The sequence below is a fragment of the Maniola jurtina genome, chromosome 2 (genome assembly GCF_905333055.1).
Source record: "Maniola jurtina chromosome 2, ilManJurt1.1, whole genome shotgun sequence".
Classification (NCBI taxonomy): Eukaryota; Metazoa; Arthropoda; class Insecta; order Lepidoptera; family Nymphalidae; genus Maniola; species Maniola jurtina.
Window position 1 is genome coordinate 10,505,313 of NC_060030.1, and position 19,195 is coordinate 10,524,507.

The window sequence follows — 19,195 nt, forward strand, 5'->3', positions numbered from 1 at the left end:
GAATCTATGAAGATGGGTCAAATATGCAAGATTACTCTGCCAATTAGATATAAAGTGCTTTTGATGATTCTCTTAGATTAGATTATTTTTTTAGACAACTTACGCTTGACCAAAAATTTAACTATGCCAAAATTGATTTTACAAAAAAATGTGAGACAGTTTCCATGTATCTTCAATGGTTTTGGATTTCCCCATACTATCCCAGTTAAAATGCACTGCTTAGACTAATAACGCCCTGTGTAGGTACCTCTCGACTATCGATTATAGGTATACTGGTTTGAGATTTCTTGTACAATGGTACAGGTACGGAACACTTCGTGTGTCAGTCCGACTTGCGCGTGACCAGTTTTTTTTATCTTTACAAATCACTAATCAGAGGTAGATTTGACACACTTTTTTAGCCCATGCAAGGCCCATGCCAACCTAGCAAATCTTTAGCAAATAAATTGAAGGATTTGTTGTCAATTTCATTGGATTTGACATTGTGAGAAATATTGTATTTTGTTGTTGTTTAATTTTTAAGTAATTTAAGAATTTACTACTTATATATTTTGCTAATCTGTTTGTAGCACCATTTATAAGCTAAAACTCCATTCCACAAAAGTAAAGATAAGAACTATGGGAGATAGGTAAGCATTACAGTGTTCACCATATTGTAACATCAACTATTGTATAGTACAAAAGTATCTAACATTTATATCGCTGATTATCATTGACTTACTGCTGATTTATTATCTAATAGTCTAACTGCAACTGCATATTTAGGTAGGTACCTAATTTTTTAATATTTTCAACGGTTTAGACAAAGGTGCCCATGCTGCACGACTTGCGAGGAATGTCCATATTTTCAAAATGTTGTCAACGTTAAAAGTGCCGGTTTGCTTATTTACCGTTATTTTTGTGCTCAAGGGGTAAGTAGCTAAATAATCTAATTTAGAGTTTTAAAGTTACAACCTTGGTTACAACCTGTTTTGGGTGCCTTTTTCAATAAAAATAAATAAAAAGGTGGCCCAAAGCCACCGGCATAGCTGTATTTTACGAATAATATTATTAAGTATAATAATCTGTTCCCATAATTGTCCAAAACTATTCAAAATTGTCCTGAAAATACAATATGTTGAATATTAATCTAACTAACGAAAGTTGTGCATATTACTGGCACCAAAGTAGGTACGTTTTTATATGGGTACTAGAGGATGCCCGCGGCTTCGCCCGCGTGGATTTTGTTTTTTAAATCCTGTAGGAACTCTTCGACTTTTCGGGATAAAAAGTAGCCTATGTCCTTCCCCGGGATGTACCTCAAGTCTGTTCCAAATTTCATTAAAATCGGTTCCGCGGTTGGGCCGCGAAAACGTAGCAGACAGACAGACAGACAGACACACTTTCGCATTTATAATATTAGTATGGATTATTATTAGTATAGATTAGGAACATCACAATCATCATCATCAACCCATCGCCCGGCTCCCTACTGAGCATGGGTCTCCTCTCAGAATGAGAAGGATTTGGCCATAGTCCGCCACGCTGACCAAGTGCGGATTGGCAGACTTCACACACCTTTGAGAACATTATGGAGAACTCTCAAGCAGGCAGGTTTCCTCACGATATTTTCACACTTTCTTGAATGTAACATCCGTCAGGTCGATTTTTTTCGTAAAAAATGAAGCCAATGTTACCCGCACCATAATAACGAATAATAATTGATTGACACCTCATTCATCAAAATCGGTCCAGTAATTTAGGCGCCACGGTTGAACACACAAAATCTGATACAATCATAATACACACATAATTATTATACCTACTGCTAAAATCATAAACCCTTCCTTTTGACTTCGCCGTAGTCGGGTAAAAATAGGCGCAGGTGTAATAGGTAAAACAAGTGGCATTTTCCGCAGTGTTGCAGCTTAGCTCTCTTAATATGGACTCTTACGTTCCCGCTACACGCTCCATCTTACCTGAGAGTTGCACCTGCACAAGCCAGTTTGCGCAGTCAAAGACTACAATATTATACTAGGTGTGCGCAGTTAAGTGCGTGCGTGTGGACGTTAAGAAAATATCCCGCGCAGTCCCAAAAACTACTAAAGATTGGATTGCGCAGAAAGAGCGTGTAGCTGGAGCGTTAGAAACACATTTTATCTTGTAGGTAAATATTTATACGGGAAAAAATGAAAGTTCTACAGAAATATTTATTCTACAAAACACAAAAAATTATGATATTGCTTCAGAGAAGTTGATTCCCAAACTTGGTGATTATTGTTTAGATATTTACTAATTTAAGTTACTTACCTAGTTTTAATTAAGTATATCTACTCACCTACATGCTTCATTAAGAGGCTCTGATGCTTGCTACGATTCATATTATTTAAACATGGGTGTGCTTTTTCTCGGTATGTGCTTATTCAAATTGAAGCAGCATTTTAAGTTACGAGTTTGCATCGCATTCTTCCTTCATCTTCAGATTTGTGCTATAGGTATATACAGGGTGGTCAAAAAGTCGTGGATCAAACGCAATAGGGAGATAGAGGAGGACATTTCCAGCAAAAAATATTTCTACAGCATGGCCTTATTTAAATTGCCCTAAGAGTTATGAATATTTATGAGATTTTTAACAAAATACCAGATTCTCTTACAATTAGACTAATTTAAAAAAAATGAGATAAAAGATAATAAAACAAACGATGCTGTGTCATTACTAGATAATGTATCAGCACTATAAACCTTCTATTGAGGCTCTGGGTGCCAAATTACAAGAGCAATTAATTTTTTTTCAAAACTTTTAAAGCGTTACCAAAAATTAAATGTCACTTTAAAAGCGCACTGTGAAAAAAAAATGTACTACGAAAAAGTGACCCTGTATCAGAAAAACTTGCTGATTTAATGCCAATTTAATGAGGTATAACACATTACTCTTTGTTTCGTAATTCTGGTATTATAATTGTTTTTTCATATCAAGGTGCAAAAGACAATGCCCATTCAAGTATGAACAAATGTACTGTCTTCAAGATTTTTGTATCACCATAAAATCAAGTTCTATCTGTTCAATGACATCATCAGAATATTTGTAGAAAAAATTAGTGAAAACGGTTTCCGTATTTCAGAAATATTAACCATAAAAAATTACAATATTTTGAGGTTAGGTCCAGCTAAAAAGTAAGAAAGGATCTATATAGGCTTAATAAAACAGTCAGTTTCAGATTTTTTTAAACAAAATAGTCGAGTAGGTATTCGACTGTTAGAAGAGAAAGAAAATTATAGCCTTTTATTTTACGAATACTTACCTACCTAGTACCCGTTCACATATAGGTACATCGCTGACCTACACGATTAACACCGATGACAGAACTCTACATGTTAGTAATAATTAGTATGAATGATTGGATAGTAATTAAGAAATAATATATCACCCGTATTGGATACAGGAAGTGGCAATTTGTAGGGCACATAGTTCGAAAAAACGATAGGCGTTTGGGTCCCAAAAGTGTTGGCATCACTACCTCGTAGCAGAAAGCGCAGCGTTGAAAGACCCCTCACTAGGTGGAAAGACAACGAGTCGCAAGAAGCCGCTGGATTCAGGCGGCGCAAGGCCGTGGTCTGTGGAAGTCCCTACAAGAGACCTATGTCCAGACGTGGACGTCTAGCGGTTGATAATGATGATGGTTGGATACCTAGCTTTATGAGACCAGATAATACATCTAGTGGGAGGCTTTGGATGTGGCTAGTTACCATTCTACTGGATAATTCACTCTGCTATGAGCAAAGTCCTACAGCTACTCAACTCGGTGCGTAACATACACAAACCGAAATAAAAACATACTAAATAGAATCTAAACAAACACAAAATATGGCGTCTATATATCGCTAGGCATCTCGAACATAGACAGTATAGACTGGAGCTATGTACTCTTGCCGATAAAAATAAATCGATTCGACTTTCATCGTCAATTTTTTTCGAATTATGTCAGTACCTACATTAAAACGTGTTATTAATTACTGCGCATTTGAGAAGGTTAAAAAATCATAAATGCGGTAAAAATAAAGATAATATTATTCACAGTAAAAATAGGCTCTAAAAATAATAATAAACAATTCAGAGTAACAAAACTCAAATTAAAAAAATCGATATCGTAGACCTAGATAATCGATATAGCAAACAATAATATCATTTTTCAAAATGGACATCTCTTCTCAGTACTTTAGTGACAAATGAATGGCAATCAGTAAATAACTACAATAATCGTAGTGATTACAATTGATCTTTCTTTGACAATAATGGCTTCTTACCAGGCTGTATGGTCTACGACCTTTGCCTTTCCTGAAGGGGATGAAAATTAAAAGATAAAACTAACTACAATAATGGCTTACATAACAGCCGGAAGTTTAAAAGCACTTTTATTTACGAAAAAAATAATCCCAAAACAAATATTCATGAAACTTAGTGAGAAATTATGTTTTTATTTTAGCTTTAATAAATTAATAAAATTTTTAAGGTACAATGCTTCTTGTGAGAGTACTGTCCATGGGCATTCTCCTTTCAGTAGATTAGTTTAATTCAAAATAATTTTGAAGATTATCATGCTGATAGTTAAACTGCTAGTTTTTTGTACGTTGGAATGCTAGAAACATCACTGTGCTTGTCACACTTAAAATTTGTGAAAAGAACAGAAACTGTTCACTACCACCACGTGCCAGAACTACCCAGAACGCCCTCTTTTCTAGGAAACAAAAGGATAAAAAAACTATGCCTCTCTTTCACATCCTTCCTTATTCCAACAATGCAAATAGAAATGATGATTAGTGTGAACGAGAGGCATAGTTTCTTTATCCTTTTGTTTCCTAGAAAAGATGAACTACTTGCAAGACGGGCGTTCTGGGTAGTTCTGGGTGGTTCTGGCACGAGGTGGTAGTGAAGAGTTTCTATTCTTTTCACAAATTTTAAGTGTGACAAGCACAGTGATGTTTCTAGCATTCCAACGTACAAAAAACTAGCAGTTTAACTAGCAGCATGATAATCTTCAATTTTTTTTTGAATTAAACTAATCTACTGAAATTTGCACCTTGATATGAAAAAACGATTATAATACCAGAATTACGAAACAAAGAGTAATGTGTTATACCTCATTTAAATTGGCATTAAATCAGCAAGTTTTTCTGATACAGGGTCACTTTTTCGTAGTACATTTTTTTTTCACAGTGCGCTTTTAAAGTGACATTTAATTTTTGGTAACGCTTTAAAAGTTTTGGAAAAAAATTAATTGCTCTTGTAATTTGGCACCCAGAGCCTCAATAGAAGGTTTGTAGTGCTGATACATTATCTAGTAATGACACAGCATCGTTTGTTTTATTATCTTTTATCTCATTTTTTTTAAATTAGTCTAATTGTAAGAGAATCTGGTATTTTGTTAAAAATCTCAAAAATATTCATAACTCTTAGGGCAATTTAAATAAGGCCATGCTGTAGAAATATTTTTTGCTGGAAATGACCTCCTCTATCTCCCTATTTCGTTTGATCCACGACTTTTTGACCACCCTGTATAATTATAACTTATTAGGTTCACAACACATTCCCTTCTTTGAGAAATTAGTATGCTTTTTATTAAATTCATTTTCAGGTCAGTATAAGAAGTGCCCACGCTGTAAATATATCCTTGAACATGCAGAAAAAATATTGCATAATATCCCTACAGTTAATAAGCTCGATGTACTTGGTATATGTGATAAGTGTCGAACTAAAGACCGTAAAGGTATTTCATCCTGCGAGTGTAGTGAAGTCATTAAAAAGTTTATTGCAATCAAAAAATCCTCAAAAAAGGAAGCCACAAAGACAATCAAAAGACAATCTAACGCATCAAGACAAATATACGTTCGTCCTAGATCAGAATCATTAGATAACATTATATGTCACATAAATTCAAAACAGAAACGTGAGCCTCAAGTAAACCAATTAACTGTAGGTAAAAAAGAATTACATGAAACAAATCTTATAGAACTTCAACAAAAAAGAATTTCGTTTCCCAAAATTGGTCAAAAAATTCGATTGACACCCAAAAATTATTCTGATTCTGAATTAACAGAATCAGACGCTGATATACATCGTTTTGGAAGCAATGTTAAATTTAAAAAACCACTTTATTCGGATGAAAAAATTAATTGGCCTGTGCATGATGCAAAGCTTTTTCAATCATACGCAACAGACAAAGAATATCCACGAAGACGAATTTCTATTTCTGAAGAATCTCTATTTTTTAATTTTCATGATTTAATAGAAAAATCTGACCATCAACCACAGCCAAAATTAGACTCACTACGTCCTTCTACACATATTCAGAAAGAAATCAAACTTAAGGATAACGAACCGTCTATTTTGGACTTGATAGCGGAACAAAATCGTCGTAGAAATGAATTTGTGGAACAGAATGCTCATGAATTTGAAACTACAAGAAAGTCAGATGTGGGAACTGGCAGTTTAAAAACTAAAATGGGAACGATGTTGTCACCTGATACTCTCCCAAAATATAGCTCCGATAAAGCTTTTTCTTCTTCCCTTTTAGCTAAGACTAAAGAATTGTTACAGAAAGATTTTAGTTATTTTTTTATAAATGAAGCTGAGCTAATAAAGAAACCAGTTCAAGTACATAAGAGTTCTTCAGAATTAATAAAAGACACTCAAGATATGTTACTTGCAAGAGAAGAGGATTTAAAAAGAAAAAATGAAGAAGAATTAGTACGTCGATTAAATGAGGATGATAAAAAAAGAAAAGCTAGTGAAAGGAAGATTATACTTCTTGAAGAAAGCAAAACAGTTTTTCAAGAAGATATACAGGAAAAGAAAAGAGAAAAAAATGTTCTAGAAAAATTGGATACCAGCAGGAAGAAAACGATCAGTATAGGAAGAGTAAGTAAAGATGTAAAAGAAACGTCAGAGAAAAGTGTAAAAAGTGGGACAAAAGCTGAGCCGAAAAGTGATAAAAATGCAGTGGTGAACTCTAAAAAAGCTCAAAACAAAGAGGCAAGACAAGTTAAAGAATTAAGTTTAAAACTAGAGAAAGAACATAAGCTGAGAGAAAAGAAAAATCTGAAACGAGAAAAAGAAGACCAATCTAAGAAAGAAATACGTGAAAGGGTTAAAAATCAATCCGCTCGTGAAAAAGAAAAAAAGGAACCGTCTGAAAAAGGGAAAAAAGAAAAACCAGTAACAGACAAAGAAACACGTATACAAGTAAAAGAAAAACAATTTGAAAAAGAAAGTAAAACACGTGAACAGGAAAAAAATGAAATAGACAAGATTGAAAAACAAAAATACTCCAAACAAATAGAAGACAAGTCTGCAAAAGAACAAAAAAACACCAAAGAAATAGAAGACAAGTCTGCAAAAGAACAAAAAAACACCAAAGAAATAGAAGATAAGTCTGAAAAAGAAAAGGATATTGCTGAAATTTCAAAAATTGAAAAGCGGAAAGACGAAGAAAAAGTGATAGAAAAGAAGACATTTTCGGCGGATATGAGTAAAGCAAAAGAAGACGCTGCATTAAAATTAAAAGCTTTTCGAGAAATGGAACATAAAACTGAAAGTGTACAAAAACAGCCAAAACCTGTACAAAAGAGTGAGGAACCAAAAATCAAAGAGTTGAACATTAATGAAGTAAAGATTAGAGGACCTCCACATGATGATTTAATTTTACAATTAGTTAAATTGAAACAATCAGAAGTTGCCGAAAAGAGACATCGAGCCAGAAATATATCAGAAATTCACATTCCTCTGACGCTTATTGCAGATCATAAAAGGGATCATAAAGGTATCAAAATGGCTACGTGTGCTATCTGTAATGATTCTGAGCTGGAGCTTGACATTGAAGAGATAACAATAAATAAAGCCGAAAGGGTTGAGATAAATAATATCATTATTGGTCAAAAAATTTTCAAATATAAAAAGTCGTTCATAGAAAAGTCTGATGAAAAAAAAACTTTTCCTATATTTATGACATTTAATGAGGATCTTATCAGTGTACCCAAAATTAATATTGATGATATATCTGAACAATTAGAACGCAAGCCGCCGGCCGCGGCTGGAAAATATGTAAGTGACGTTCGTATCTATGTATTTAAAAACAATAAATAAAATCTTAGCTCTCGCCAGATAACATAATCTATAATCAGATAATAATACAAACTCGTATTAAACGTAATTGTTGATCCTCAGTCAAAGTATAAAAGCTAATTTTTATTTAAATATTAGGCTGTGGGCAAGACATGGTTGGAAGTTCGCTGGCATTTGACCTCAATAAATTACGAAGTGCCGATTAAAATTTTAATTATATCATACAGTACCTTTCTCTTTCTCTTTTATTATGAAGGCTAGCTACAGACAATTCTCTACCCGGTTTTGATTTCTAATGATGTGGCCCCATTCGCGAACATTCGGCAAATCTTCGGCAACTAGTCGGTGTGGCCGGCGTCGTCAATCGTATAATTTGACATTCGCAAAAATTCGCCAAACTTTCGTGTTTGAGGTGATGCGACCTCCGCATGTTAAATATATATATACATAACCAATATTTTTCTTGGTTTCTCGTTTTATTATGCCACAGTGTTGAGGCTGCAATTTGGCCTGCGAAGCGAAAATTCGTATGTCTATGCCTGCATCAAAGGAAATTATGGCAACTGGCTAGAAGATTTGGCGTTTGGCGAACTTCACCCAAACTCGGAAAGTCGAAAAACATTCGCGCAGTGGGGCCTCTCCATAAATGAATAGATACCAGTAGAAGTTTTTAAAAATACTTAGAAGCCATTTTTTATTTTTAAACTGAAAATATGTGCTTTTGTAGAATGCGTTTTAACTTTTACCTACTTTTTTATTTACTACCACCTACTTAACTGTCTGAAACGACTGGCAGGTGTTAAATTATTATTTTTACAGTTATTAATTTTTTTTTAAATTGACATTCCTTAGTGTCAAATATTTAGAACTACAGATTTTTGTATCCTTTATTTCATAATTATTATATTTAATTTTATACTAATAAACCTTTAATAAAGCATGTCAAAGAGCAAAAAAATGGAGGTTCGTAACGCTTATATATTATTATTACAATTTTATGACTAGAGACAAAGAATATGAGAGAAGTTCTGTCAAACACCTAAATGCAACTTTCGTCTTTCTAGCTAGGCAAAGATCGAAAGCATAGCTTCTGGCCCTAAACTTTTACATTTTCAAAGTCTATGTTTGCAAGACGAGGATTGCAAAAGTAGATACCTAGAGTTAGGAGAGCGGCGGAAGTTTTTGGTCATATTTTCAGGTACCTTTGCATTTTCAGGCCGAACAAGATCAACCAAAAGGTATAATACGTTACGCGTTATCTGATAGAACTTTCATTGAAAAGGGTTGGACTATGTTACCAACAGAAAAAGTGGTTAGAAAGGTACGAAAAGTCGAGTAATAATAAGTAATTGGGAAATTTTAAGTCTCGAACATAAGTACATGTTATGATTTGAACTTGCATCACACACCTGCAAAAGATAATCCTAGTGCGCGCTCTTGAGACCCGCACGCATTAAAATAAAAATATACCTACATAATTAATTTATCTTATTTCGATAACAGATGAATGTCTATCGAATGCGACCGGCGCATCCCGAATTTGATTGGTTTGAACATAATAAAAACAAGAAAATAATGCATTACGATACTGGCGAAAAATTGGCTGAGTTTGATGATAGCGGTCGGGGCCGCTTATATTACAGGAGTGGCCGGTTGGCTCTAGACTACTATGATGCAGAAGGTGCTTATTCAAATCTACGCACATAATAGGAAGATATTTAGGTTATATAGATACTTTCAAGTGAAAAAGTAAGGAAAAGTAGGCACAGTGCGCGCAAAGCTAGACGTACCTACCTAGTCCATTCTGAAGTTGCAACTAGGCGGGTTTTGCAGGTCAATGATCATAGACTAAAGATCAGATACAGAAGCCCGGCAGAGAACTATTTTTGTCAATGCGCAGTCGTACATCTCGTACTTAGATTGGACTAGTAGGACTGTACTAAACTCAACCTAAGTAAGGTTGAGTTTTACGCAGACTTAACGCAATTTAACGGTTCGTATTTTTACAGAAATTAATGCGCAGCAGCGCTTTGTTATCCACAGCAGCGGGGAGCCCGATACGCGTGGCTGTTCACGTCCATTAGCTATTCTCGCAACTTTTGATTACCTTGGCAATGGTATCGTGTTCGATCACACTGGTAAAATAAGGTACAGCTACCCAAGCAAACTTCATCTCACGAAACTTTTAAGAATAATACATATTACTATATTGCCGTTATTTATTTGTAGACTCAAATATAATCAGACGGAAGGAGTGATTCTCGACCGTAGCATCGGGCCTGTATCGCACTGGAAATGGCACACTTTAAACGACCCTCCAGTACTACAACAAGTTATGATAGATACGCAAATGGCACACAAAGATCCTGATATCATCAAACTTGGCGGCCCCGCAGAGAGTAAAACGCGACCCGATAACGAAGAAATGCTCGCTATTGAGTTTGACAACTTTATAAAAGAGAAGAGTAAAAAGCTGTCTCAAAAATTTAAACCATTTCAAATAAAAATGAAAGCTTTGAAAATAAACGAACATTTTTCCCTAAGAGTATTGGACCAAGCTACAATATATTTGATTTTCAGAGACGGCTCGACTAATCTTAAAATAAACCTAGGGATGATATTGGATCATCAAGAAATTATCGATACAGATACCGCAGAAGTAGGAGAAGTTTCAAATAGTTTGGAAAGATTTCCTGCTCGCACTGATAGTTTGGCAGCTCTTCAGAAGAGTGTCGCTTTTGCACAAAGAGTTGAGAGGTCTCGAGTAGAACGTGAGCGCCGCTTACGCCCGACTCAGCCATGTTCTAGTTCAGACAAAACCACTTTAGTCTCGCGTCCACTCCGTGCTCCATTACGCGCTGTGGCATCAGAAGGCACGGTTGCAACATGTAATTGTAGATGTAGGAAACTACCGTCAAATAATCTTTATTATGATACGCGTCTTGTTTAATAAAATTAATGCATAAATTAATGCATCTTTAATTAAATCACGCAAGTATTGAATCGCCTGCCTTGAACTACCTACATAACTATCTACCTTATATTTCCGAATAATATTTTTCGGCATCTCGGTCTGCTATGGAGATCTCCCATAATAACAAAAAACGTAGAATCATAGTAAAATCAGCATAGGTATCTACCTATGTAAAATATATTAAACAGTCAAAATATTTAAAAAACCTGGTCAAGTCGAGTCGGATTCGCAATTTGCCGCGATTTTTCCTGTCTACGTGACAAGAGGCAAAAGCACCAAAGAGTAGGTACCTAATCATGATTTGCGTTTGCTTGCAGTACAGTAAGCAACAATTTAACTCTTTGGCCTTTGTTTCTTCACTCATGTTCAAAGAGTATAAAAATATGTTTCACTTTTGTAATTTTGTTCTGAATGTTTTTTAATGTTTTTGTTTTGATGGGTAGTCCCAGGGTCCCATCGAGATCACAGAACCGAACACCCTGCATCGACTGCCTCGACCAGAAAAAAAGGGTGGTCCGTGGTGGTTTTGGTGTGGTGTGGTGCACTCTGCACGGACGGTGGTGAATAGTGGATTTTCGTGGGATTTTCAAACTAAAAATATTTAAAAAATTAAATTTTATTGAAATGTCTATGAACTCGTAAGATCTCATCGCTTCACAGTTTATTATTTTTTAGGGCTGAGAGTTGAGAGCGTGGGAGGATTAGACTTTCAAAATGGATAATGAACTTTTAGATATCTCAACTAGTTTATGGCTTCAAGTTGGATACGGGATCGGTCATATACTAAACGATGTTTGTGCTAGTTTGTGGTTTACCTATTTTTTAGTATTTTTTCATCTCGTGCTAGAATTTTCGGCTTCTCAAGCTGGATACTTAATGTTAATAGGGCAAGTTGTAGATGCTTTGTTTACTCCTTTTATTGGATATCATTCTGATAACACAAATAACTATTTAAGTGCACGATATGGGAGGAGGAAGCTGTGGCATCTTTTTGGTAAGCCTATTCAAATAGCTGTGTAAGTTGGTTAACCATCACCTTCCATAGTCCAAAATTCAAAATCCTTTAGTGTTTTATACACATTCTCTAATAAAGCATAGGAATAATGTGTTTGTGCTTAAATAGTTTGAAAAGACCATGTTTATTTTTTTATTTACTATAGGTCCACGCTTGACCACAATGTCACCTGATGGGAAGTGATGTGGCCTAAGGTAAGACGGGACGTGTTTGCCTAGGAGCCTATTCACTCGCGTTTCAAAGATACCCAGATAATATAATTATAAAATTATATTTAATTGTTATAGGAAAGACTGATCTCAGAGAGAAGAGTATTCCAATTGCAGTTTATCCAGACAATTTTACTAAATAAAATTAAAATTGAATTGTATATTGATTGAGTAGCTAACTATTTAATTTACTTTTTTAGGTACTGTATGTGTACTATTGTCATTTCCATTCATCTTCATGCAATGCACCGGATGTTCCACATCAGATAAATGGGCACAGATGTTTTATTTTGCCGCCTTCATAACAATATTTCAAATTGGATGGGCATCTGTGCAGATATCACATCTTAGCTTAATCCCAGAGCTGGCTGAGGATCCCCACATAAGGACACATCTCACTGCAATCAGGTAATAGAACAGCATGGAATTTTCCTTAATGAAATAGTGGGTAAAAACTGAAAAATAAAACATTGGAAACCATTTGAATTTATTCACAGATAATAATTAATTATTGAGTGTTAACATATAATTTTACTACAATTACGTAATTTTAAAAGTTGCAATTACAGAGGTGTAAATGTTTTTCTTCATACAAAAAGAATTGCCATTTGTATGTTATTATTACTTTAATTTAAAGTTAGTAATCATTGTCATAACGAACTATACTTATAGCCTGTGACTTCATCCACACAGATTTAGGTTTTAAAAATTTTGATGATAGATGGGATCTTTTTTGTTTCCGGGATAAAAAGTAGCCGATGTCACTCTCCATGTTGTAATATAAAATAAGTAGTGAAAGTCAATAGTTCGCATGTAGGTCCCTTCGAGAACCTAGACTATCTAGGTTGTAGGAATCAGCTGCTAAGTACGTAATATAATAATAATTACGTTTTTATTTTACAGATATGGATTTACAGTTTTCTCAAATTTATTTGTCTATTTCATCACCTGGATAATACTGCATTTGACTGGAGAGTGTGACAAAGAAGTATGTTGTTTAAAATTATATTTGTTCTTTGGGGAGCGGTGATAGCTTAGTGGTTTAGATGTGCTTTCTTTTGGATGTGGTTTCTTTTCGATCTGGAGATCGATTCTGGGCACACACCTCTCACTTTCTGGGTTATGTGCATTTTAAATGATTAAATACCACTTGCTTTAATAGTGAAGGAAAACATTATGAGGAAACATGATTCTTTCATATCTAATTTTACATTTTGGTCCTGAAATACTTAGTATGTAGTTAGTTTATTTACATAAAATTAAATTAATTGCTTAAAGGTCAAATATACATACGCCCAGCCGTGGTTGAACGGAGTTTTCGTAGACGTTTTTTGACGTCCTTAAGCTCATCTTGTAATTTTTCATCAAAGGTGTACAGACGGAATTGGAATGCATTTAAATGACAAAAATTGTCCAAATCCAGCCGAAAATCAATTTGTTTTTGGTACTTAGCCACCTTTTGTTGATCAAGTAAAAGACAAGTTGATATCAATATAAAATAGACAACCTGAGACAGATATTAATATTAACTGTTATTACAGCAAGTGGGACCAGCAGATGTGTGGAAGTTCAGGAATATAATGTTCATAGTCCTGGCCGTGGGTACACTGGCATCCATTGTGTTCCACATCACTGTGCCTGAGAAACATCAGAGGGGTCAAATACTGGCTTCCGATAATGAAACTAGCACTGTACACTGTGATATACTGCGCAAGGGGTTGTTGTATCAGGTAAGAGTGATATTGAGATACTACTAACATTTGGTTTCAGTTAAAGCTCTGGATGACAGTGGACGTGGAGGAACGCACAACAGACGGAAACCAGCCCAGGGCGAAGAGAGTGGAGGAAATGAATTTTCTTATTTTTTATTCAGATACAAGTTAGCCCTTGACTGTCTCTAAGTGTCACTGAGAAGAAGGGTCTTGACTGACAGGTGGCCAACAAAGTGATCCTATAAGTTTCTTTGTCTTTTTGAGGTATAGAACCCTCAAATGTGACCTTAATTACTTAATTAATTAATGTGACATGGTGCATATTTAGTATATGTTTTCAGGTTGCAGGTATATACATGAGCACAAGGCTCGTGGTGAACATATCCCAAGTCCTCATACCCCTGTACCTGCACCGTACTTTAGGGCTGGCGGCACGGTCGCTGGCTGTGGTGCCTCTAGCCATGTATATTGGGAGCCTGGCCGCAGCTGGCCTGCAGAGGTTGGCTCCGAGGTCCTTCACGAGAAAACTGAGCTATCTATTGGGTTGTGCCGGCGCAATCAGTGGCTTGCTGTGGATTTACTTGGAGTCTGATGATATTTTCAAAGAATATTTTATCTATGTAGTTGCTGTGTTAATAGGTTAGTAACATAGTAATACAGATAGCATGGTCATGTGTTTAAATCATGTAGGCAGCTGTGTAGGTATTGATTCCAAAAGTGCTTATCAGTTGCTCATGAGTTGCACTTTGATTTATTTACGAACGTAATTATTGACTACAATATGATCTCATGACCCATTTAAGTTATACCAGCTAGGAGGCTTCGGTCGAGACTGCCGTGTTTCTTCGCGTACATTAGCGCTTCTGTCTTAGGGTGCATTACCTTAGCAGATTAAATCGCAACCAAGCACTAACTTGTATTGAGAAAAAAAAAACAATCATTGATGATTCATGAAATATAATGATGCGTTTAGTAGTTACCTAGTTCAATAGATAGGTATATAGAATGCGCGTTATAATTATGAGGTTATGACTGACTTCTTACTTCATAGGTTGAGTCAGAAGTAGAGTTAGATATAAATATTATGTTTTATTACAATACTTTGTACTGAGGAATTCAATGATAAAAACTACAACTGGAATTCGAATGGAATCAAGATATCGTTTATGGCCTTTAACAAACTTTGTGGTAGTTTTTTTAGGGTTCCGTACCTCAAAAAGAGAACCCTTATAGGATCACTTTGTTGTCTGTCTGTCTGTCCGTCCGTCTGTACATCCGTCCGTCGTGTCTGTCAAGAAGACCTATAGGGTACTTCCCGTTGACATAGAATCGCGAAAGGTACGTAGGTAGATCTTATAGCACAAGTAAAGGAATAAATCCGAAAACAGTAAACTTGTGGTTACTTCACAAAAAAAAATTTAGATGTGTTCAACGAAAAAATTTATTTACTAAATCACATATAGATGGCGCTGTTGTCATTAATTTGCAGTGTTGCACATTAAAATGTTAAAATACCTTGTACGATGGTACGGAACCCTTCGTATGCGAGTTCGACTCTCACTTGACCGGTGTTTTACTAAAGTACTGTATACTAATCTGTCCGTGTAGTCGCTAAGAGTCGCAATCTCCATCTCTATGAGATGCATGCTGAAAGATTTGGGAACCCACCGCATTATTATCCTAAGAAACCTGTAGGTATTATAATATTATTATTGAAACCAGGTTTCGGAGGAGCTCAGATGCTGGTCACCAGCCTGTCGCTGACGGCGGACCTGGTGGGCGCCACCACGGATGCGTCGGCCTTCGTGTACGGCTTGATGAGCTTCACGGACAAGCTGTCTTGCGGCGCTGCCATTGCGCTTATACAGATGTAGTGAGTATCTAAATACCTATTAGAGTAAACTGCAACTGCCTCGTTGGTGTCGTAGTTAGAATATTTGACTGCAGTTGACGTGGTCCCGGTTCGGGCCAAAAAGTACTGAAGTATTGGTTTTTCTGTCAGAAAATCCGGATAATTGAATGTATGAAGAAAAGCGATTTTTGTACATATTATATACATACTATTAACACATAATCTTAAGTCTTCATTCAAAACAACAAATACAAATCGAACTTATCAACAAAAATCAATGTTTATTAAAAGAATAAAGATACATTTTCGTACGTAGGTACATATTGTGTCTACTAACACACATATTTTCTGTAATATTAAAATATTGCAATCTTAATCATTTTTTTTTTATTTAGTAAATATTTGGTAATTGTCATTTGGCGTAAGCAATTGGTCGGTTGGCGATCCGGATAATCGCGAATCCGGATGATTGAGGTCCAGATAATCGAGTCTCTACTTTATTAGTAAACTTGTTGTGTTGGCAGCGCGGACGAGGCTGGCGTTTCCTACTACCGCTATGTGCTGTCGTTCGTGTGCGGCGCCGCGGCTGCGCTCGGCCTCGCGCTCACGCTCGCCTTGCCCAGCGTCACGCACGACTCCCTGCTACTGACCAGTGAGTATCATACCCATATTGACCCATATTGATCGTCTAGGTAAACGCGTACCATCTTAGGCCAAATCATCACTTTCCATCAGGTGTGATTGTGGTAAAGCTCTTGCCTATAATGAAAAAAAATTGATAGCCTGTTGGTTAAGACGTCCACCTCCTGGACCTACCTTTTCGAAGCTATGTGCGTTTTAAGAAATTAAATATCACTTGATTTAACAGTGAAGGAAAACATTGTGAGAAAACCTGCATGCCTGAGAGTTCTCCATAATGTTCTCAAAGGTGTGTGAAGTCTGCCAATCCGCATTTGGCCAGCGTGGTGGACTATGGACCAAACCCTTCTCATTCTGAGAGAAGACCCGTGCTCAGTAGTGAGCCGGCGATGGATTGATGATTATTATTATTAAGGTTTGCTTTTTGCTTTGAATCATGTCGCAACTGAGCAAAGGATTGATGTGATTTATTGTGTGAATATAGTTAAAGACCTGAAGCGTGACAGGCTACTTTTATCCCGGAAAATCAAAGTGTGCTCACGGGCTTTTTAAAAACCTAAGTCCACGCGCATGTAGGTGCGAGTGCATCATTTAGTTCATTATAAATGGTTTGAAGATTTGTTCTTCAGCCGCGTCACAAGCAACATAGTGACGCGACTTTTATCAAGCCAAAATTAAAACTAATTTAAGACATTATGAACAAACTGATTAATAACTGGTGTAGGTATAAGTTTATGGTAAAATCAAATGAAAATATTGTGAGAGTGTCTTAATTTTTAATTCTGGAAACTTATTAAAAGAATGTATTTTTGTGTTTCAGTCAACCCATCAGTAAATGACGACGAAGTTGTTGCAGCATCACCGCGTATATTGGAGAGTTAGCAAATTTTGTAAATAATTATTTAGATAAGTAGGGAAAGGAAAACATTCCTCAGACAAATAGTTCAATGGTTAAAGTGCTAATTCAAAAGTTTCATTGTTTCGAATCTGATACATTAGATTTTTGTCATACTTAGCAAAAGCTGCAACGGAATGAAGGATAAAAAGGATTTAGTACATCTGTAACATGTTTAAGAATAGAAAAAGACATTCAACTTTTAAAAATATAGTTTTAAAAATAATAAATGTGATTTTTTTTCAGTATAGAATAGAGTAGAAGTACCTATATAAATAGAATTTTATGCAATAAAAATATTATAATCTCTTAATTGTGCAATATAATTATATAAATATTGTTTCGTTTTAATAATATGTTGTTGCAAGTTAAAAATGTTTATGTCAATAGTTATAAGTAGAGAAGAATAATAATATAATTAGGCTCATACATAATGTATTATTCGTTATACAAATTATACGTAAACAAGTTTCTATACTTCTTGGTATTTTTATGTCCATATAGGCTAGGCAGTATACAGGTGTTTTTTTTTTAACTGGGACAGTATGGGGAAATAAATAACCAAAGGAGGTACAGGGAAACTGTCTTAGGAAACTAGGTCTTTTTTTAAAATCAATTTTGGCATAGTCATTTTTTGGTCAAGCGTGAGTTGTCCATAAAAATCAATGAAATTTACTAATTTTTTATTGATGCTAAGTCCGTATCTCTTATGATCTCGGATTTCCTCATACTGTCCCAGTTAAAAAAACACTATATTATGACAACTATACATACATAGGTCATACGAGTAGGAACCTACTATATGTTATAATGAGTACTAAAGCATATCACATACTGACCTCTACTTCAAGTACACTGGCCTTGCTATTGCCAACCTGTTTTTGAACTAATTCGATTATCGCCATTTTGGCGCTGACAGCTGCAGTAGTAGGGGACTAAATGTTAGTGATGAGACTGCACCATCACTTACCACCATGTGAGATTGCAGTCAAGGGCTAACTTGTATTTGAATAAAATATAATAGACATCTATTAACAGTGTCAGTATAAAATAACTCATTTTGTAAGGCACACCTTATTCAGTGTACTAGTATTTAATACCTGTATCTGTGATATCAAGGGAATAAAGCAGCTAACAGTTGAATGTAGCATGTACTTATTGCAATTCTTATGCTCAAGAAATAATATTATGAGATTAATAACACTTTAAGCTTTATGATGTACTAGCTGATGCCCGCAGCTTCGCCCGCGTGGATTGGTCAGATCCCCTGCAGCATCAGGATTGAGGAGTTGGACTCCAAATTTTTTTATGAAACAATGTCGCAAAGTTCCTCTATCGATTAAAAAAGAAATGACGCAAATCGGTTCAGAAATCTCGGAGATTTCGGTGTACATAGGTAGAAAAACACAACTCCCTTTTTAAAAGTCGGTTAAAAAAGTAGCCTATTTTACGCCCTGGTCAATCCTCTACTTGCCTGTGAAAGTCCCGTCAAAATCGGTTCAGCCGTTCCAAAGATTAGCCTTTTCAAACAGACAGACAGACAGACAGACAGACAAAAATTTTAAAAACGTGTGATTCAGTTCAAATAACCATATGAGCTTAATATGAGGTAGTTATTTCGAAATTACAGACAGACACTCCAATTTTATTTATTAGTATAGATGTAATTGTTTAAAATACTGTATATTTTATTATTTGTAAATGTTTCGCTCAAATATTATGTTATAGTGTGGAAAGCACCTGTATTACAGCATTGTTTTATCAATAGTATAGTTTCAAATCAATAGTTTCTATGTTAATA

General features: G+C 35.4%; 2 protein-coding genes across 3 annotated transcripts; both read left to right on the forward strand.

The window, feature by feature from the left end:
• The first annotated feature begins 475 nt into the window (after nucleotides 1–475).
• Nucleotides 476–11,069, forward strand: LOC123873956. Of its 2 annotated transcripts, XM_045919088.1 has the most exons (9): nucleotides 476–629; nucleotides 803–911; nucleotides 2,147–2,249; nucleotides 5,613–5,890; nucleotides 5,945–8,077; nucleotides 9,315–9,419; nucleotides 9,602–9,779; nucleotides 10,108–10,246; nucleotides 10,328–11,069. In XM_045919088.1, the coding sequence occupies exons 1-9, from the start codon at nucleotides 619–621 to the stop codon at nucleotides 11,046–11,048; spliced, it is 3,777 nt and encodes a 1,258-aa protein (XP_045775044.1). In that variant the 5' UTR covers nucleotides 476–618; the 3' UTR covers nucleotides 11,049–11,069. The 2 variants fall into 2 exon arrangements, with proteins under 2 accessions (XP_045775044.1, XP_045775036.1); XM_045919080.1 differs by having other exon boundaries at nucleotides 5,613–8,077.
• Nucleotides 11,070–11,399: 330 nt separating this feature from the next.
• On the forward strand, nucleotides 11,400–18,610 carry LOC123874026 (major facilitator superfamily domain-containing protein 12-like). Its single transcript, XM_045919181.1, has 8 exons — nucleotides 11,400–12,066; nucleotides 12,497–12,704; nucleotides 13,200–13,284; nucleotides 13,838–14,026; nucleotides 14,350–14,647; nucleotides 15,731–15,881; nucleotides 16,385–16,512; nucleotides 17,320–18,610. The coding sequence occupies exons 1-8, from the start codon at nucleotides 11,787–11,789 to the stop codon at nucleotides 17,379–17,381; spliced, it is 1,401 nt and encodes a 466-aa protein (XP_045775137.1). The 5' UTR covers nucleotides 11,400–11,786; the 3' UTR covers nucleotides 17,382–18,610.
• Nucleotides 18,611–19,195: the final 585 nt, after the last annotated feature.